The sequence below is a fragment of the Aedes aegypti genome, chromosome 2 (assembly GCF_002204515.2).
Source record: "Aedes aegypti strain LVP_AGWG chromosome 2, AaegL5.0 Primary Assembly, whole genome shotgun sequence".
In the NCBI taxonomy this organism is placed as follows: Eukaryota; Metazoa; Arthropoda; class Insecta; order Diptera; family Culicidae; genus Aedes; species Aedes aegypti.
Window position 1 is genome coordinate 10,013,372 of NC_035108.1, and position 22,514 is coordinate 10,035,885.

Genomic DNA, 22,514 nt, shown 5'->3' on the forward strand with positions numbered 1-22,514 from the left:
CTTTCACTACTTAAATTTGACATGGCAGGCGCCATCTCAAGATTTAGATCGCAGTAGCGATTCCATAACCTTAAATCTACCTGTTCCACAAATAGAAATTTTTGAATTTCAGCAACAAATTTTCATGTAATGAGTAGAGATTTGTTAAAAAGGACGATTCCAATAATTAACTATTTGATTTAAAATCTAAATTTGTCAAAATAGTCATTTTTAGATTCGTAGAACAGGTAAAAAGTGAGGTTACGCCACTGGTAGATCGCCATTTGTGATAACCCAGTCACTGGGAGTCGCAGAAGTTAGTCAAACTCAAATAATTTCAATTTGAGATCCTTACTTAAGTCCTCATTTTTAATTTAAGTGCAAGATACTTTGATATTTTTTTTAAGAGTCCATGGTATTTTATAATAGACTTTCTATAATGCGTCCACCAGAATTGAAAAAAAGGGGAAATCCTAATGAAATTTTTTTGAGTGAGTTTTAGGCTAACTTCTTCAGGATATACAAGAAGAACTTGTTGAACGATATCTAGAGGAACGTTAAGATCAATTGATGATGAACCAAGAGAAAGAGCTCTTGGAGGAATTGAGCATGAGCTTCCTAAGAAATTCTGTGAGGAAGTCTTTTGAAAAGCCCAAGAATTTGAGATGGTGTTTTAGAAGTTATTCCTTGAATTTCTAAAGATATTTCCTCTTTCAACCTTACTACAACTGATTGCTTTCGGATGCTAGACGATCATTTTAGTGAATTCAACGATTACGACAACCACTGCGATCGATCGTTGATCAGGCGTAAGCTATGAAACAGAATGATATGCGACGGTTCTACGAAAATGTTAATACTGCGAGGAAAAAAACAGCTCCGTGATCCGTTATGTGCAACGATCGCGAAGCATACTTGCAGAAAGATAAAACAATGGTGGTCGCCAGGTGAAAAGAGCACTTTGTAATATTGTTGAACGGAGAAAATGGAAGTGAATTTGTAGGCAGTATTACAATTTGCGTCAAGAAGTCGATTATAGAATTGAAGAAAGGCTACTGGGAAGGACGAGCTACCGGCTGTTCTTCTTAGCTGCAGAAGTCCTTCGCCGTAACATTTCGAACATATGAGAGAAAAAGTTTAAAATAGTGGAAGAATGTGTGTATCTAGGAACTAGTGGAATAATAATGTGATCCAAGAGGTGGAAAGACGTATTAAAAGACGACTCCGTGAACAGCTGTAGCGTAGTATACTGCAAACAAGTAAATAAGAGGAAATTCCCGATAGAAACCATTAAAGAACTACCTATTGAAATGTATTGAGGATTCTATGGAGAAGCTTATAAATGAAGTATAAAAGATATTCCATAAAACGGTTCTCAAGAAGTCATAACTCTCTTAGTAAATTTTTGAGATATTCCGAAAGAAATTTCTGGAAGTATCTCTTTGCATGAACTCTTGAAGTTCTGTTGACATTGCTACCAAATTCAAAAAGGCATTCCTTTAAAACCTCCACTCGAAATTAAATGCTTAGCAGTTATTTGAAAATGAAACATTGATAGTTCTAAAAAGATGTGTACAAATTTTATGCTATAAAGCAAAATCTTCTTCTGTTTGATATTTGAAATATTCTCATTTTAAATTTGGTGCAATTCGTATGAAATTTTGACAAACAAATATTGAATGAATTCCATAGTCTTACAACATATACTATAAAAACCCAATCAGGAATTCTTTCCTCAATCTGATTCTAGAGTGAAGATATCTGTGGCAATTTTCTGGCGGACGTTTGGTAGGCGTTGAGTCAGAGTGGACCAAGTGACATTTTTAATTTTTTTTGCGAAAAATGAGCTCGAAGTTTAGCACTTTGCAATTTTTAAACTCGTGATAAATTTAGTTCAATTTTGTCACACATCTATGTGTTTCTTTCAAACAACAGAATGTGAAGTAATAATCATGGAAAAATATAATCCAAACCTCTAACAGAACGATTTTTTGATAAACTAAGTGATCCACAATAACTGAACTAAATAAGGCGGCGTACATTTATTACGTAACGCTAAAATTGGAAATTTTTGACCACCTCCCCCCTCCCCTCCTTAACGCTTTTTGTATGAAAAATTACAAATTTTTGTATGAACCGTAACGCTTGAGCCTACTCCCCCTCTCCCAGGAGCGTTACGTAATTTGTGGATGCTGCCTAAGGAACAATCGATGATTTGGTTCTGTCTGACTGATCAATTTCTTGAAAAATAACAATCATTTAATGTTTGCATGGTCAAACTGGGTTATATATTGAAGATAAACAGATTACCAGCATTCTTCAAGAATCCATATCTTCAATTCGGGAATTAGTGGAATTAGGATAGCATGAATATTGAAGTTTTGTTGGATCAGAGCATGTAAGACCAGAAATATTCAAATATACGTTCAATCAGAGTGGACGAAGTGAAAATCTTAAGCACCGTCCAAAAAATACAGGGTGAAATTTGGAGAAATGCTCGTGGTGGACTGCTTGAGGATCTATGGAGTTTCTCTCTTCAGTAATCTATCAACAGCACGAAATTTTCAAACTAAAACTGCAGTTCAACAAACCCAAAATTGTAAAAACCTATCTACCCTAGATGACGCACAAGCGCCCCTCCGATTGGGAATCACTGATTCATGACCAGAAATTTGCTACTCTACAATGAATGGACATTGCCTACACCTTCCGAAAAAGTATTACATTTGTTGCTGCATACGGCAGAAACGTATTTTTCCTCCGCATTGATGTGCGCGTGTCGCTAAATATAAATCCCGATCGGTACATGGTTGACCCTCTCATCTCAGTGTCTATCACCGCACCACCGGTACGAATGGACCAACTCAGAAATCACACACAAATGCGGCGCGATTGCGTTTGCTATCACCAGCGTCACTTGCGGTGGACGGCGTTCTGCTTCTTTTTCGTGGCATTACATCCTCACTCGGGCAGTGCCTGTTTCGCAGCTTAATGTTCTAAGAGCACTACCACAATTAATAACTGAGAGCTTTCTTCGCCTAAGTTGACATTTTCGCATTCGTAGATCGTGTGGCAGGTACGATCATATTCTATGTCCAGGGAAAACGAAGAAATTTTCATTACGAAAAGATCCTGAACCGACCGGCAATCGAACCCAGGCACCTTCAGCACCACTAGCCACGGACATTACCACTAAGCTAAGGAAAATCCCGGCGGATGGCGTTCTGTAATGTAAATATATGTACGTATTCAGGAATCCATATGCCTTTGAACTTCAACGCCAATGGATGGGAAAGACTGACACATTCGTCCTCAACCAGAGCGAATTCAAAATCTGCGAACGGTGCGATTTGTTTTGAATTTTTCTATTCATAATGATTCACAGATCTCACGGGTTTTGCCTTATATCTCATCGGAGAACGGTCCGCAATATCACAGACCCAAATTGAAACATAAGCCAAGCTGTCGCAGAACTTTGTCGTCAGCTCATCGCAATTGTGACTGCGGAACAATGTATCCGTTTGTCCTGTTTACCGCTGTCTGCTTCTCCGGTGGTTGATTAGACCTTCATTCAACAGAGAGAAAATCCACCCCACTGGCATACCGTGCAAAGTTCGAAATTAGTTCCGTGGAAAACTAAACTTTGTAATTGCAAACGATAACGTAATTAATCAATTAAAATAGCATTGAGGAATCACCAGCGGAAAACAGCCAACACGCTCCAAAGGAGAGATAGCAACGCGCCAAGTTTTGCCCCGAATCAGAACTTCCTTCTTTACCCTTCCGCGCCAAACTCACAACTCGGTTGGGGTGTAAACTCAATTCCCTGTCAGAAACTATTTTCCACTAACTTTTGTTTTATGCGCGGGTGTGATGCAGTAGCACCCAATGCAGAAACAGCAGCCGCATTCTCTATAGTCTTGTCTGCGCAATGAATGCAGACCGAAATTGGAAGCGGAAATTTTTGCGTCAACGAGAAAACTTGGTCATGTTTCTTGAATTCCCGGGATTCTCTGTCTCCCGACCTACCAACGACGGGCTGATCCATGGTCTGTCTTAACTACGGCACCTACCCAAAAAAAAAGGTGACAGCCGTTTTCCTTGAACCTTCGCCAGTACCATCTATTTCAGGGGTCTCCAACCATCACAAAGTTGTACCCTTTAACCTTTGTGCTTTAAAAAAAAAGTTATGCATTAAGGGTCAAAAATGACCCATGACTTTTGATCGCTTTCAAAAATTCATTTTTGAACCGATTTTCATTATTTTAGCTTTGTATGAAAGATGTGGAACCCTACAATGGAAATCCGGATTTTAAACTTACGAATTCCTCAAGGGATTCCTCGAGAATTTCATCCAGGAGTCATTGATAATCCCGTGTGTAGCTTGTAGCTACCGAGCAAATGAATGGATTTACACATTATTCAACAATGCTACAATGAAGACAAGATCCCCCTCTATCTCCCAGTGGTCATAGTTTTCATCAAGGTTCATTAATTTGCTTAGAAATAAGGAGCTCACAAGTTATGCGAGATTTCTCCAGAGATTCCTGCAGAGATTTCTCCAGATTTTTCTCAGGAATTTCTCCAAGAAACATCTCTACACGGATTCCTTTAAAAAAATAACCAGGGAGGATTTGATAGAGCAGCAACTGTATATTTTAATTAACTATGCTTCTCGTCTACTCAGTCTTTATTACAAAAAAAAAAAACGTTCCAAAAACAAAGACTGCGTAGCCGGAAAGCATATATGTATGATATTTCAGGGATTTCTTCAGGAATTCCCCCAAAACAATCCTTGGGAATCTCTCCATAGGCTCCTGCAAGAATTTCTCCAGAGATTTTTCCCAGGAATTTAACCGAGTATCCTCTAAAGATTGCTCTAGGAATTTTTCATCAACAAAAAATTACGAAAGAAACCTTGGAGGAATTCTTAATATTTTTACGAAATCGCTCGAGGAATTCATGTTTGAATCACTGTAGCAATTTCTAGAGGATTTTTTGGAGAAATCTCCATTAGATTTATTATAGACCAAAAACGGATCTCTGGAAAAATTTTAAGGGAAATCCCTGGAGGATTATTTGGACGATTTTTTAGAATAATTCATGTAACGATTTCCCTTGAAGAATTTCTGAAAGAAACTCTTGATGAATTGATTAGACCCTATACAAATTCTTGAAGTTATATCTTGTAGAATCCCTAGATGAATTTCTAGTGGAACCTCCGGGAAAATTCCTGGCATAATTTCTAGAGGAATCTCGAGAGGACTACCTTAGAATAATCTGGAGAAATCACTGGAAAAATATCTTTGAAGCTTTGAAGAAATTGTCGTACAGCAACCCGAAGAAAGGCTTGAAGACATCTCTGCAAACATTCTTTGTGGAGAAATCCTTAGAGGAGTCTGTAGAATAATTTTTGGAGGTGTCCTTGAAAAAATCTCTTCAATAAATCCTGGGGAAATTCCATAAGGAATCAATTGAGAAATACCTGGAGAAATCCTAGTAAAGATGTTACTGGAAGGATCTATGGATTCACTGGAGGCATTCCGGCAAAAACTCCTGACGAAATCGCTAAAGCCATCCCTGTAGAAATATCATTTGAAAAATTCCTGGAATAACCCTTGAAGGAATCACTGGTGGAACTTCTGGCAAAGTTCTGGAACGAATTGCTTATGGTATTTCTGGAGCCCTATCCGAACCGGTCTCGAAAATGTGATAGCGAACAAAATTTCTTCCTGGAGGAGTTTCTGGCAAAACCGCTTGTGGAATCCCTGGGGAAATCGCTGCAGAGATTACGGTAGAGAGGAGGAGGAATTTCTGGTAAAATCCCTGGAGGAATGTTCGAAAGAATTCTTGGAGAAATTTCTGAAAGAGTCTCTGGACATATTTCGAGAAGAATTCTTCGCTTCACTGGGGGCTTTCTTGGAGGATTTTTTGAAGACAGACAGACACCGACACGCTAATGCTTCCAGTGGACGATTTGCCCTTTGAAGGAAGCACCACACTAGACAACGGACTAGCATGCAACGCCCAGTGGCACAGTCGAAATACATTCCTGACGAAAAGTTTTCCGGACTAAAGCGGGAATCGAACCCACACTCCTTGACTCGAAGCGGCTAAATGCTTGGTAACACTAACCGTACGACCACGAAGCCCACAGCTGGATTTATTGGAGCCTTATTGAAACTGGTCCCAAAATTTAGATTTTTGTCAATAATTAGAACTCGTTGATAAAATGTCGTTTTACTTATGAGTAAAAAACAATAATTATGACGCCGAATGAAACCGATTCCTTATATTATAATTTTTTTTAGGAAAAGAAAGAAATTTCAGATTTTTCTTTTTTCTAAAAAGTTACAAGTCCTTTACCGTGACGATTGGTCAAAAAAGACCCCAATGTACAAGGAAGGTTAAGATTCTCAGAACGTAACAAAGCCACATGAAAATTTGTTGCATTTGCAGAGAAATATTGCACCTAGCAGGTAATAAAAATTATGTTTTCTATCAATAGATTTTGATCTATTTTCAATGCGTACGGTTGTCAGATTCTCCATACTTGTGCACTAGTACACTTGCATGATTTAACGCTGAATTTCACATGGAATGTTTTTTTTTTTTCTGTGAAGAGCTCATTGCTTGAAGCCCCAAGAAAAGAATTCCCTATTTGATTTTCACCAAAAATCATACGGAAAAGCTTTGACTTTGCGCCCTTCTACAGGTTGTCCGCAAATTATCCGTACAAACTTTGAAGGCATGGCTCTATGCATTATAGCAGAATAAATTCAATATTCTTGAATGATTGCAAACATGTACATATTATGTTATTAATCAATAGGTTTGACATATTTCCGATTTAAAATATTTGTAAAACCAAGCCAAATGTGTTGAGAGGTCTTAAAGGGAGCTGTTTTTTAAACTTTATGACAGAAGAGAAATGTCCATAGATGTTACTGGATTTGAACCGTATAATTTTCTATTTCCAGCCTAACTTGAAGCTACTAGACTGTTGGTTACATCAAATAATAATAAGACATTTAGATTCATTTATTTAAGATTTTAGGAAGAGAACATCACTAATATGACTAGCGGCCCTCAGGAAAACGTCTCCGAAAAAAATAATTTTGCCTACCTCAGTAAGAATCCATTAGTTCGAAAACATTCAAAGTTGTATTTTGAATTAACATATAGATGTATTGAAAAATGTACATGAACATTGATTTGTTATTGTTTTCAATGCGAGATCATATTTCCCATACTTTGCTGTTCGGATGATTTACGGACACCCTGTAGAGGCCGGTTGGGAAATACTGACCTATCCTGATGCTGGATAGTAACGATGATGATACCGGAGAAACATTCCATTCAAAATTAGCAATGACGAAGCGTTTGTCAAAGCGACTCAAAGTCGCCCTTTGGGGCTCTCCTGCTCATTCTGCAGGATTCATCGCTGGAAGCGATCTCAATTCTCCGAAATAACGAGAACCGAACCGAACTCCTACGTGGCGATTCCCTTCATTTGCATTAATTTCGACGACGACAACGACGAAGGAGACAATTGAAAGAAGCAAGAAAAGAATGTAAACAGCTGCGGTGCAATAAAATTGCAGTCTTTCGGGTTCGTGGGTTCAGGAAGTATGCAGAAGAAGAAAGAGCAGACGTTTTCAAAGTTGATAGCACAGCTTAAGCACGGAGTTTTTACGTATATCACTTCTAGTTAGGGCTGGGAAGTTTTGCACACCGGGAAGAAAAAACAATACTTCACCTTATTTTTATAAATTTTACGCTGTCAACTAGGGCAGAATGAAACTGATGGTGAGGGGGAGATACAGTAAGCGACGGCAAGTTTGGGGATAGTTTTATCATAGTTGGTGCTAACGCCAGACGAGAACTGTTGCGCTGCTACGTACGTATAAGGTAGCGCATATCAAGTGGAACACGTGAGGGAGAATATTTTAACGAGCAAGGACATTGGTAGCAGGTGAATCGTGTATTTTCACCTCGTGGGAATTTCGAAGAGTATTTCGTTTTGTGGTTGAATAGTGAGATATTTTATTTTTTTGATTTTAGCATAGAATAGATTCAGAAATCTGCAGAATCAGATACTCGTTTACGCTGAAAAACCGCTGGTGGTAATCAATCGATCAAACTTTAAACGCAGAGTAATTCTTGATTCTAAATATTGCGCATTTCTTTCACCACTGGACTATCGCAGAAGTTTTTACAAGTGCGGAAACGATAATAAAAATGCGCAATTGCATCAAATCGGGTAGGTGTCTTCGGGGGACTTATTCTTCGTAAATCGAAGAATAAGTGCTCTGAAGACACCAACAAGATTCAATACAATCCCGCACTTTTATTCTCACTTTCGCACTTATGAGACCGCACTTCGCAGTCCAGTAGTGAAAGAAATACACAATAATTATTTTAAGAACTTATTTTTCAGCAATCAGTTTATCAATTTCCGTTACAATCGACAACATTTAAAGATTAATAAATCTGATATTTTAACGTATTGAACACATTTCTAATTGACTTGCTCTACGATCTATTATTTTTATTAAATTTGTTATAGTAGTTTCAAGTCGCTTGGCGAAAATCAATGTTTTAATATCGACTTAGTTTTGAGTTTAATCAGTTGTCTTGTTTGCGACGTCCGCTCTTTAAAACTATGGTTGGGTCGGCATTCTTACAACGTGCCTCACTTTTCGTACCCTTCATGCTTGCAGGTCCTCTTCGAGCACTGTCCACGTCTCATGTCCGACTACCGGCCTTATCAGTGTGTTGTGCATGGTGCACTTAGTACGAAGGTAAAGTTTACCAGACCGCAATTACTTGTGGAGTCCGTAGTAAGCATGACTTCCGGAAATGATACGTATTCGAATGTCTCTGCTGCAGTTGTTATCCGAGGTACACAAATTCATCCACCACTTCGTACTCATTCTCCGCCGATCGTCACTTGTCTCGGAAGAACCCAATGCGAGCTCTATCGCGCTCGGTTCTTCCAGCCAGCAAACTATTCGTCTTCGACGTATTTACCTTCAATCTAACCTTTTCTGTTGCACGTTTCAGCCTGGTATACTGTTCAGCAACCACCTGGAACGTTCTTCCGACAATGTCCAAGTCGTGAGCGAAACAGATGAACTGCCTGAATTTAATGAAGATCGTGGCCCGCATGTTGAAGCCCGCCCGTTTAACAATGCCTTATAGCGTATGACGTATTTACCTCGTCTTACTGTTAAAGTATCCTCATACAACCACGGCTCATTATTAGAAACTAGAGCATTTTAAACTAGAAGCTTCGTTCAGTAATAAGGATTCTCGCATGTTCTTTGAATACCAGCATTGACCAGTCTATGAAGAGTTAGTACTTTTGGAGATCCCAAACCTATTGTATTGTTTGTATCAAGTTTAGCCACGGCTAGACCTATCAACAAGATAACGTTAAGGAATTATTGTTCAATTTGGAGACTTATCGGCAATTAGGACTAAATACTATAAAACCTTAAATCACCAGAACGACAACTCTAGGATGAAAATAGGATGATGAAAGAAATAAAAAGAAAAACAGGTAAAATAATATGGCGTCATAAAAAACGGAAACGAAATTGCAGAAAATAGGGATTCAATGAAGTAATGAAACCCTTAGTAGCTGAAATTCATTCACGACGCTTTTCGCAATGATATCTCAGACGGATACCGTGGTAAATCAAAATCCGGACGGTACCAATATCCGGACACTAAGGTAAAGGTAAAACGTTGATTTTAGATTGAATTTTCGAGTATTAACATAACTTATCAATATACATTCATTTGTAATCTATTTACCATTGCCAAAATAGTAAAAATAACGAAAACAAAAAAATTGCTTCAGTAGAATGACTTTTCTTCGCGGTGAAAGTGATTTTGTTAATAGCGTTGAAAAACACACTCACAACGTTTAGTGAAAAATAATGTATCAAAATATTGGTTTTGAAGTAGTGTTTACAATACAATTGTTCACGAAGTGGTAGTGTACGAGTTTAGTGGCACCATGTTCTAGAAACATGCAGTAAAAATCTGTTTTAAGTTCAAAGAAGTGTCTGTACGGTTTTGGATCCAAATGGTTTTAAATCCGGACATTAAAGTGAAATCCTATATTTTGATGATATTTAAATATGTTTTTCGATGGAAATCAAGACAGAACATTAATTTACACCAAATCATGCCAAATGAGTGTTAAGAACAATTCAACACATCGTGAAGTGTAGTAAAATTGAACAAATCACTAATAGTTGCAGTTCAAGCCTCAGGTGTTTCAGCCCAGGTAACCAAACCGCAATCTTTTATTACATTTCAATGTTTAAAGTATTACAGCAAATATGTATTCCACAAGCTATTAAAAATGTGTTAAACTCAGTAAATTCAGTCGAGTTCAAAACCTTTATGTGATTGATTTTCATAATTTCATGTTAAAATGTAGCTGTCCGGATTTTGATGCAAAAGTGTCCGGATTTATAGGCATTACTTGCTGCAGGTGTCCGGATTTAAAGACAAAACGATCCACATTGTTTAAATTTTTCAAATATTTTAATCTAAATTTTTATCAGAAAATTCATCAAATTTACTAAGATCTGGTATTAAACTATTCATTTCATATGTGCATGCTTAAGTGTCCGGGTATTGATTCACCACGGTATACGTTTTGTGGAGTCTAACAACAAGTTAAATGTCTTTATTTCATACGCCTATGAAACATACAAAATCATTAGATTTTTCCAGCGAAGTATACATTTGGAAAACTGTTGTCAGAATGCCTATTATGGACCGTCCCGGGGTCCATAATAGGAATGTTTACAAATTTGACGTTCCCTCCATTTGATTCCCATGTAATCCGGGCTCGCTGCCGACGTGCCTATTATGGACCCACCTGGAAATGCGTATTATGGACCCTCTTATGTGGTTTCATTTACAAACCTGTTCAAATATCTGTATTTATGCGTCTCAAACCAAATATTTTGTCTGAAATTGCTGACTAACAATGCGATCATAGTTCCCCCGGTGGATTTTCATAGGAATAAGGTTGCTTTGACTGTTAATTTAATGTTTTTCTGTAGGGGGTCCAAAATACGCAAAAAGTCCAAAACCGGCATCGATTTCCTAATTTTAAAACAGAATTTTCTATGGATGGTTGATTAAACTACTAGACATCTGTTATGTACCTTTATGAGTAACACACTCTGCAGAACATTCTAATGCACTGCACTGACAAATAAATTAACATAATCCGTACCGTCTTATCATTAGTCTCACTCTTTCCTTCCCAACATTCCTAAACTTCTCTCACACGCCCGACCATCAACAACAAACGCACATTGCCGATTTCATTGAAGGCAAAAAATAGCCAATCCTCTTCTCTTCGTTTGTCGTCTTGTTGTTGTCCGTTTTCAGTTTCATCCGCGCGCGCTCACACACACGTCCCGTTCTCGCCGGTAGGTGTTCTTCTGAACGGTTCTCTTCTTGGTTTTGTTGCTACCTTGCGTGCCACCAACACAGGTGCATTCGTCCGACAGTAGTTGTCTTCTTCGCTTTCTGCTTATCCTGCGATAGACCTGTGCGCCGCCACCGTTGATTCACTTTACGTTACGTCGACACCGAATGAGGCATCGGTGGCGCGTCATACGTCGATCAGCATCGGGCCATCATAAAGTGATATCAAGGGTTCCATCACGATTTTTTCCTGATATTTCTCTCTTAGTTCTCCAGACATTCTTCTAAGAATTCGCATAGATATTACTCTAGTTCTAGCAGTTCCTTTACAGAACGGAATCCTCGAGGTATTTCATCAGAAATTTTTCAAGGGGTTCCTCCACTTCTTAATGCAGTTCCAGTTAAGCAATATTTGGTCAGCATATGTTCATCATGACCATTTACATAACAATCACAAGTTGGCTTCAAAAATATCAAAATTGTAAATTGTATCAACAGAACATCTGTGAAACCTACGAATGTAAGAGAATAAGCATTTCAAGAACATACATTAAATGCAATAACAGCGCTCAAAACAGGCATTCATAAAAAGTTTAAAAGTGGCCATATGATTAAATATGTTTTAATTTTAAGTTAATTTAAGTTTATATCAAAGAATTTTACTACAAAAACTTTGTAAAGAAATTTCTCCAGGATTTTAAAGTGAAAATGAATCGAAGCCAAACCTCAAATTTCCAAGAGCACAAATCTGGAGAACCAAACACCCAATTGGGCTGAAATCTTAATCGATTGGTCACCACCAGCTAGTTACCAATTGATTAAGTTTTCAGCTCAAACGGATGGTTGATTCTCCAGATTTGTGCTCTTGAAAATTTAAGGTGTGGCTTCGATTCATCTTCACCTTAAGAGATTCACACTATGAATTCTTCGAAGAAGATTCCTTCAAAACTTTTGCGAGAACCCTGCGGATATTTTTTTTCATTCACTTCATGAAATACTTCAAAGAGTACGTACTTCATGATGTTTTTCAATAATAATTGCTCGAGTTTCTCCTAGAATTGCTGTAACAAATCTTGCAGTGATTCTCCTAATGTTTACGAAAAACTTCAAGAGATTTCTCGGGAAATTTCTTATGGATTTCTCCATAAACTTTTTTCAAGGAACAGCTGCATGAATTCACACTTTATTTTACGGATTACTGTACAGCTGAATAGTTCGGTAAAATAAATAAACAGAGTACGGTAATTGTCTACAGTATACGGTAAAAATTCACCGGAATCTATAAAATTCCGACGAAATTACGGTGTTTTATTTTACCGAGCTGTTCAGCTGTTGAGATTACGGTGAAATTCACGGATTCCGGTAAAATAAGCTTAGTGAGTTCCTTCATGGATTACATCAAACGTTCTTCAGAAGATTACGTCCCCAATGTGACAATGCCTGCTTCTAAGTTTAGTGTTGTAGAGCATTTCCACAGTTATTGACTTAGAGCTTTCGCTGTCTAAGGTATCATTTTATCTAATTTTGTCTAAGGTATCATATTTCCATTACGAAAAGGTACTAGACCGTTTGGGCATCAAACCTCATATATAACCTTCAACATGGCTTCACGTTGTTTTTTCTTAGAATATTTTCCAGTAGGGGAGGGTATACCAGAATTCGCCACTCTAAATAAATCAAAAGACCTATTACTATCAACACGTTAAATGAAAGCTTTCAATTCATGTTTAGCAGGAACTTTCTTTATGTATTGAAAATAGGGGATCACGTCGCCAATTTTTAATTTGGTTCCTGAATTCGTCACCTAAGTTGATTTCTTATGGAGGGCGGTGATTTCAGCAACACCATAGCGAAATAAGATGAAAACGAGCCACAATTTAAAGATTTTTTTTTGTATTATTTTTTCTGCCAATTTTGAGGCTTCTAAGAATATTACCTTATTATTTTTAAGGCATTAAATGAACACTAAACGATCTTTGCTTGTTTGTTTCGTAAAAAAGAATATAATCCAAGCTGATATTGGTACTATGGCGCATACCGGTACACCCATCCCTATTTATCCTGTGGATTCTTTCAGATATCCTTCCAGTGATTCGGCCAAGAGTTTGTCAGGGTTTGTTTTTAACATAACTGCAGCAATTTCTTGAAAGACCCTCTATCAAATGCAAAACAGATAAAAAATACAACAATCCACTACAAAGGTTCTTAAATCAATTCGTTAAAAAATGCATGGAAGAACATTTCTTGATTACTTTTTGAAATCAACGTAAGTAACTTTCATACGGTTTTGAGAAAAATAATTAAGAAAAATCAAAACTTTTGTTCTATAACTGTTTTAAGATTATTCCATTTTTTAACATGTACATCGCTTAAATTTTGCATGCAATCAGCTCACGTTCAATGTTAAGGGATTTTTTTTTTATTTTCCACAAAAAATTGATGACAAAATGACACACCATTTCATTCAATTACTTACGACGTTTTTGTACTAGTGTAAGACTGAGAAAAAAAAAACACGGACACCGTCTTCAGCCATTTAGCTGCACAGACTGTAAACTTAACACTAGACAACGGACAAGCATGCTCCAGTGGCACAGCCACGAAACCCTTCTGACGAAAAGTTTCAACGGCTGAAGCGGGAATCGAACCCACACCCATGACATGATGCGCTCACTGCCTGACGACACTAACCGCTCGGCCACAAAGAAAGCAAACAAAAAAAAAATATGCCCGCGAGAATTCGCTTTCTTGTTGGACTGACGTTGACCGAAAGCTCAAATGACGTCAAGCAAACATCGATACGTTTTCATTCTAAGGAAATCGACTTGTGCAAGATGTATCGTGCATTGGTATGTGTGGCAGTTTGATTGTAGACCTTTACATATATAATAGAGCTGTCAAAGTTGCGGTTAGGAAGCGAAAGTTGAATATACGACTTAAATCGTTTTGTAAATCCGGAAATTAAATGTTTTAAAAGTAAGAATCGAGTAGGCTCACAGAGGAATTTGTAAAATTCTGTCTGCGGAATAGGATGGATCGATAATCTAAGTTCGTTTACTATTCGGAGATAAAGCTGTTTGAATGCTTTTTCGAGATTTCTATTTATTTTTTTTAAGTTTTTCCAAGTTTTCATTAAAGAGATTTTTTTTATTAATCTGGCCTGCATTTTCTTCTGGAGTTTCATCAAAGTTCCGTTCAAGAATCAATCCAAATTCGCAAATAATTCGTTAAAGGATTATTCCAGGGATATGAAAACACTTTTCTCTAAGGATTACTCCAGGAATTCTTCCAAAGATAGTTCCATTCTTATCTTAAGTAATTATTTTTAAGCTTCTTCTGCCATGACGCCACGTATTCCTCTAAGGCAGGGCTGTTGAATGTTTTACCAACTTGAAGTAAGAGCATACCAAGACTATTTTTTTCCTTTTCTTTTGTATTGTTTCCAAACTGAACTTTAAAATAAGTGAATATTTAGAAGTTGATTCTATGTAGTTTTTTTTCAGAATTTAAATATCTTTTTAAAAAGACACTACACGTTAATGCTTCCAGTGGGCTATTTGCCCTTTGAAGGAAGCACCACACTAGACAACGGACTAGCATGCAACGCCCAGTGGCACAGTCAGAAAACATTCCTCTCGAAAAGTTTTCCGGCCTGAGGCGGGAATCGAACCCACACTCCTTAGCACGATGCGGCTAAATGCCTCGGTGACACTAGCCGCACGGCTACGGAGCGCACGAAAAAAAAGCGAAACTATTCTCTGAAACTATTCTTCACAGAAATGTAGCCTAAAGTTGAACGTAATGAGAAATCCTATTTTTTACTTATTAATAGAAAATATACTGAATTTACTTCGAACTTCAACAAAAGTTGTGGGTCGAATTGGTCAACTAAACTCTCATTGGATTCTCACAAAATTCTGGGCGTTTATTTTACACAATTCTGGAAAAATGTCAAGCAAAACCTTGGTTAGGATTATTTAAAATATTAGGAATATTTTTCGAAATATCTTGGGCATGATTCTTGTAAAATCTTTGACATGAATTTTATGGAAAACTTGTGCAAGATTCTCTCTTGGGCAGGATTTTTACAGAATTTATGGCAATATCCTCGATAAAATAAACACTGAATCTGGAACATAATCCTAGGTGGGGTTTTAATAAAATTTTATATAGGATTCAAATAAAATGTTAGACAACAGTTTCACATATTTCTGGATAGGATTACAAAACAAATCTAAAACTATGCTCTGACATTATACTATGCATTATTTTTACATACATTCTCATAAAATTCAAGGGTAGATGCTTCAAAAAAATAGATAAAGGTGACAAGCTGTAAGTATCTATTTCAAGATTAAAAAAAACAGTTTTATTGGCTGAAAAATCGTTTTTACAAATATCAAACAATATTTGTAAAAACGATTTTTTATGGACTACAAAAAGTTTGGCCCGCCACCAAATTTTGTTGCTGAGATTTGGCCCACGGTTCAAAAAGGTTGGGCAAGCCTGCTCTAATGTATGGTCTTTGGATTTAACTCAGGACTTTTTCAGTAACTTCTTCTTTTTCTTCTTCTTCTTGACATTAACGTCCCCACTGGGACATAGCCTGCTACTCAGCTTAGTGTTCTTATGAGCACTTCCACAGTTATTAACTGAGAGCTTTATTTGCCTAAGTTGCCATTTTTGCATTCGTATATATCGTATGACAGGTACGATGATACTCTTTGCCCAGGGAAGTCAAGGAAATTTCCATTACGAAATATCCTGGACAGTAAATCAATTGTCACCCAACACGCAGCAACAAAGACATTGTCACCTCCTATTCTTGTTGCAACAATTTTATTCCGCAACATGAGTTTATCATCACTTGAACAGAATATGACAAAGATCGATCACCATGTGCGCAGCGATTTTCTGGGCATCGCATTGCAATTTTCGAGAACTTTCTCCGTATTGGTAAACATTGACACACAATCAAGCAGCATCCATAAAACAAATTTGGTTTTGTGTTTAAAATAACTGATAATTCGCGAGTTGAGAAGGTTGCAACAATGTTGCGCTCTGTGATTGTCATGACAATTTTGCTTTTGATTGTGTCCTTATCCGCAACAGTTGCGACAAACGGTTGTGAGCGAGCTTGCTTTGTTATTTGTTTTTCATCTATTTAGATGATAATTTGATACACTGATCCTGGACCAACCGGGAAGCGAACCCAGACACCTTCAGCATGGCTTTGCTTTGTAGCCGCGGACTCTAAACACTCGGCTAAGGAAAGCTCCAGTAACACTTCAAGTAAATTTGTTCACTAAACTTAATCAATTTCGTACTTTGAACAGTTCCTATCATATGCACCGAAATGAATGTAACAAATGCCTTTCATAAGAGATGTGGAAAACGAACCGTTCAATCCAATCTGAATTGATAATTTTAGTAAACGGGATCATTAGATCAATATCAATGACTTGATCGACAGTTACTCAACATCAAATTTAAACAAAATAGAATATTTATGCTTACCATCCATACCCTCTCCTTGAGAGGAACTATTCAAAACATTTTTTTGACGCATTCACAAGAAATGTAACGTTGTAAGTTTCCTCATAGCAGAGGGAAATTCAGGATCGGATATCAAAGGCCTTGAAATTGAAATGGAAATCAGAAGTTTACAAGAAAAATCTGCTGAGATTTACCCATCATTATGTTTAATTGCTGAGAAAAGAACTGCTTATTAAAGTTAATTTTCTCTATGCGGCGATTTCTCGCTGCGCATTATTTCCGCGAAGGAATCCATTTTTTTTAATTTCCCGGCAATATTGCATTATTTCATTCTTATCTTTCTCAGATGATCAAATAACGACAAGAAATGCAATGCATTGTTCTAATTAATAATCTTCTAGGGACTTCACTTATTTCTCCAAAAATTCTTTCAGAATTTGCTACAAAATCTTTCAGACAATTTTCAGTAATTTCAGAAATAATGTTCAATATGAACAGAAAGAATGTTCAATATGAACAAAGGGCAGCATTTCCATTACCATGCATTATGCATTCATTAAACGTAAAACTGTTAGTTACAAAACTTTTGAACGAGTATTTTTTTTTATTGACATAGAATATCTTTTTCTTTATCTGCTCTGTAGCTGGATCCTCATTAAAAAAACATTCGACTATGTTTGTTTCAATGTTCGAACGCTGCCGCCGCTTCCTTGCAAAAAAATACATCGGCGCCCAGGTCTACTTGCGACTCTGCAGCGGGTCTTCTTGCGCTAGCGACTCATGTCGTCAATGTGACTCAAAACATTTTTACTGCCTGCCTCTTTTTGCATCGAAGAGTGGCATGTGTACACTTGTCTGCTGTTGATGGCAGAACTGCGAAGATCTGCACGACAGAATTTTGTTTGAACGTAGATTGCACAGTGCTTCAAATTTACCTGGTTCAACGCTTTGGAGCGAAAGCAATTGCTCAATAATCTAAAACGAACATCGGAGACACGACGCAGTATTTGAAAACACAATTCGATCATCATTATCCGCACCGACCATTATTAGTCGTATTGGACAATACATAGAAAATCGCTCGGAAAGTTTAATAGGGGTAATTATGGGTCGACGCAAATCATTAGAAGGATGAGTCAAACGCTAGGTCAAGCCACAAGGTCGTGACGTTTGCGATGAAGCTTAAAACGACTTGTGCTCGGAACTTACCTTCGGTTTTGCTCTTGTCACAGGTTGAATGATCCATTTTTGCGGTTGTTGAATTACGATTTTCGATAGAATGCAACGGCTGTTCCGTTTTGGCCACGATTATTGTGTTAGTTTTTACGATTGCTCCAATGTCCGTTTTCTGTGGGATTGTCCAACTCTTGTGTTCCGCTCGACTGCCCGATGATCCGTTGCAACTTTCCAACAGTTTTTGGTTTCCCTGAACTCGATGCTGGTGTTGGCTATCGGGAGGCAGCTTCTTCTTATCAAGGTTTGCTAATTCTTTCATAATATAATCCACTAGCTGCTCCAACTGATTTCAAAATAATGACGATCTAACACAAAAATTTCGCGTAAAGAACACCACCTAGATTCAAACTTTGACCGATTTTTACAACTCCTGGTCCATAACACTAACACATTTACCAGCCCTGTCTGTAAACATTTACAAGAATCGAGGTTAGGGCCCTTTTTTCCTGCTTCTCGTATTTCGATCTTCCCTTCGTCCTTCTTAGTGCTTATTCACTTTTCTTGCCAATGTAAAGGCGATCAGACAAACCAAATTCCATAATCTTCGCTCTTCTCAACACAGATCTTCCAGCACTTCCAACACCCAATTATTGAGCAGGTATAACGAACTTTTTTTTTCTTCAACAGCGCAACAGCTAAAATCTTTCGGCGAAACTTTTTTCACGTGCGAGAAGTCGCGATTGCCGCATTTTTCAATATATTTCACACTTTAGCAAACCACCGCCCGCAATAATCTATCGTCCAATATTCGCGAACCGTACCAAACATTAAACCTTCCAAATTGGCCATTATTCCACTCGATTGGAAACACCCGAAAGAAAAAAGTTCCACTGCGCGAACGACTTCTTTTCCGACGAACGTTACAAACCGAATGAATGACCAAGCAAGCAGAAGCAGCTTCTGGCGCAACGCAGAGGCAACACGAGCAAAATTTGAAAATCGGCTGTCAAAAGAAACAGCTTTTTTGCGCCAGTGTGCGTCAGTACGCCGACGTAAACAATCGTGGCGGGCGCATTTTGCATGACAGCTAGCGCTTTGAAAACTTTTTTTGGACGGGTAAACAGTGCGTTCAATGCTAGTCATTGCGTGTCTTTCGTTTTTAGTGCTACACACTTAAATTTTACTACCGGGCTCAAGGGGCGGATCACTTCTTGAATGCACATCAAATGTACATCAATTTGCATCAAATGCATTTTTTCGACATTCACATCAACTTAGCCCTGGTTTGAATACCATCGTAAAATGCTATAGCAACACGTCATTGTTAATTGTGATTGATTTGAAATTGGTTTATTCTACACTTATTTTCTTCAACTAAATACAAACTTTATTTGTTTCAGTGAAGCAAGCAACACCAGAAAATTTAAAAGCCTGATAGATACACTGAAATGAATTTTATTGTAGAAACTACTGAATCCATGGTAAAATTAAGAACTGCACCAACGATTTTCAACCGACTACATTAATCTGTTAAGTCAACCAAAACATAGTCAACATCACTACACAAGAAAATTTCTTCTGTTGATTTAACCAGAGTTGTAATATTTTTGACTAGAAACATTCTTGATTTGAGAAGTTAAGCATCATACTTTTGACCACACTGTGTTGTACGGTGGGTGTCACGGATTGAAATACAATGCTTTGTAGTGGATGCTACTATGGACATAGTCAAATTGACTGCACTGCTCAGTGATTTTCACCAGATTATAGTAAACTTAACAGATTTTTGTAGTCGGTTGAAAATCGTTGGTGCAGTTCTTAATTCTACCATGGATTCGGTAGATTATACAACAAAATTTGTTTGCGTGTACCGACCTTTGAGACATCAAGCATCTGAATACTTTTACTTATATACGTCAACAATGGTCTATGCATTTTTAGATGCACAGTGGAGAAAAGATGAATGGTTGATAGGTATACATTGTCCCACATCCTGTGAGCTCATCAAAAGTAATCGGAACCTCCTTCCCGAGAAACCTGCAGTCATTGGCTTACCGGTTGTAACGGGAAATCTGTTGGAACCTCGACCAGGTTCAGCAGCTGAATAACTTTTGGGAATTTCGCGTATTGAGAAGATCAATCAAACACACTAGTATTGCGGATAAGTGTAACATAAAAACGTCTTTATTCTGCGATCTTTCCAACTACAATAGTCAATGACAACCAAAAACAAAACGTGCCAACAAGCTGATTCAAGGGGTACCTCAATACTTTTTCAGTGTTCTACAATGTGAGGGGTGTGACACTATTATTTCTCCGACACTCCTCCTTAGTGTCTACACCACTCCCCCACACTCCTCCTGGATTGAAACGCTTATAAACTCCTCCTGTCATCTAACATCTTTCTGTATTCACTTTCCTGGCTGACTCAAATAGAACAGATCACCACATTTTTCACCAATCAGTACTACCTTTCGACCTTTAGAAATTTGGCAACCATCAGGTCCAAAGCAAACATTATATCCTTCTTCCACCATACGATTTACAGAGATTACGTTCGCTTTCAAATCCGGTACATACAAAACATTTTTCAGTTCGACGCCAATCTTTTCACCATTCCTTCCACATCCGATAAGCTCTCCTGTACCCGACGCTCTCACGAGTATTTTTCGGCCATCAGCCAAACCGATATCCTCTCTACGACGCATTGCATTATTCAAGTTTCCGATATCGTTCGTCATGTGTTTCGTACATCCGCTATCAATCAACCAGCCTTCCGAACCATATTTGTTCCTTGTAGCGGTAACGAAGCACACATTTCCACCACTCGACGATCCGTTATCCTCCCTCCAGCGTCCGGAATTCTGCCTTCGTTTGACATCCTCGATCTCCCTGACTTTGATTAATCGCGGACAATCCCGACGGAAGTGTCCTTCCTCGTGACAGTAATAACATTCAAATTTGGCATACCTTCCATCGTTGCTGCTAATCGTCGTCTGCCGCATAGCCGTTTTAAGCGCTCTCTCCTCGTTATCCTCTTCATTCTCACATCTGCGGCGCCATTCATCCAGCAATTTCCCCTTTACATACTCCGTCTTTAAATCCGCTTCCGGGTGACCTTCCAAAGCCGTGATCAACGGATTATATGAAGTCGGCAAACTCGAGAGCAGAATGGCAACGATCCAATGTTCTGCCAACTTCTCTCCCATACCATGAAGCCTATGCACCAAACCGGATATCTCCGCCAAATGGTTGGACATATTGCCACCTTCAGACAAACGCACAGAACACAATTTTCTCAAAACATGGATCTTGTTTGTCAGAGATCCACGTTCATGATGACCCTTCAACTTCATCCACATATCATTTGCTGATGAAGCACCCATGACGTGCGATAGTTGGCTGTCATCCAGAGCTAATCCGATTGTAGCACGAGCAGAGGCATCATTCGTTGTCCAAGATGCTGTGACATTTTCCGGTTCCGGTTCATTCACTACCGTCCACAAACCTTCCTTAACTAGCAGCAGCTCCATCCGGAATTTCCAACTCGCCCAATTCACATCATTCAATCGCTCCATGGTTACCTTTGTCTCAGTCATTTTCGACAGCACAAAATGTTCCGTTCTTACTATCAATATGCACCTGAATCCACTTGAAAACAACACTATCTCTTCTCTATACTGGGCACATAACCTGTTGGAACCTCGACCAGGTTCAGCAGCTGAATAACTTTTGGGAATTTCGCGTATTGAGAAGATCAATCAAACACACTAGTATTGCGGATAAGTGTAACATAAAAACGTCTTTATTCTGCGATCTTTCCAACTACAATAGTCAATGACAACCAAAAACAAAACGTGCCAACAAGCTGATTCAAGGGGTACCTCAATACTTTTTCAGTGTTCTACAATGTGAGGGGTGTGACACTATTATTTCTCCGACAAAATCCACATAGATTCTCAAGCTATTGATAACAAAAAAAACAAATTAAACAAACTTAAAATTATTTATTCAAACATCTTATTTTATTTCCTTCAATGTCGGTTTGGGATCTTGAGGACCAGTAAAGGAACGATAAACTTCATGGGTTGATATTCTACTCTACTCCTTGGTTCCATTCTTCCTTGCAGAATGAACAACATTTCTGCATCGTAACGTTAAATCTCCAGAACATTTGGATTAGATGAAGGGACATGAGTGTAGATGATTTGTGTACAAGTCGTTGAAACAACAGATTTTGTTTTCAAGACTACATATCTCACTTTAAAATTTAGTTCTGGATACCCTGTCACTACACTGTCTAACTAATAGCCCAAAACGTCGATATTTGATACTTCAATGAGTCTGAGGAGCGGCACAAGCAGCTGGGCCAATTCCCCTTTGAAGCACATATTGATCAG

At 38.1% G+C, this 22,514-nt stretch overlaps 1 protein-coding gene across 4 annotated transcripts in view; it reads right to left on the reverse strand.

Annotated features, from left to right (window-relative positions):
- The window catches only part of LOC5567813 (protein ECT2), a 162,931-nt gene extending 143,824 nt beyond the window's left edge, over positions 1-19,107 (reverse strand). The window contains exons 1-2 of one of the 4 annotated variants that reach the window (XM_021839880.1): positions 18,784-19,106; positions 18,148-18,479 (exon numbers count right to left, since the gene is read on the reverse strand). In XM_021839880.1, coding sequence (XP_021695572.1) covers positions 18,148-18,433 — 286 coding nt within the window. In that variant the 5' untranslated portion in view covers positions 18,434-18,479; positions 18,784-19,106. Of the gene's footprint in view, positions 1-18,147 lie in introns of all 4 variants that reach the window. The other 3 variants (XM_021839879.1, XM_021839883.1, XM_021839882.1) reach the window with 3 other exon arrangements.
- Positions 19,108-22,514: the final 3,407 nt, after the last annotated feature.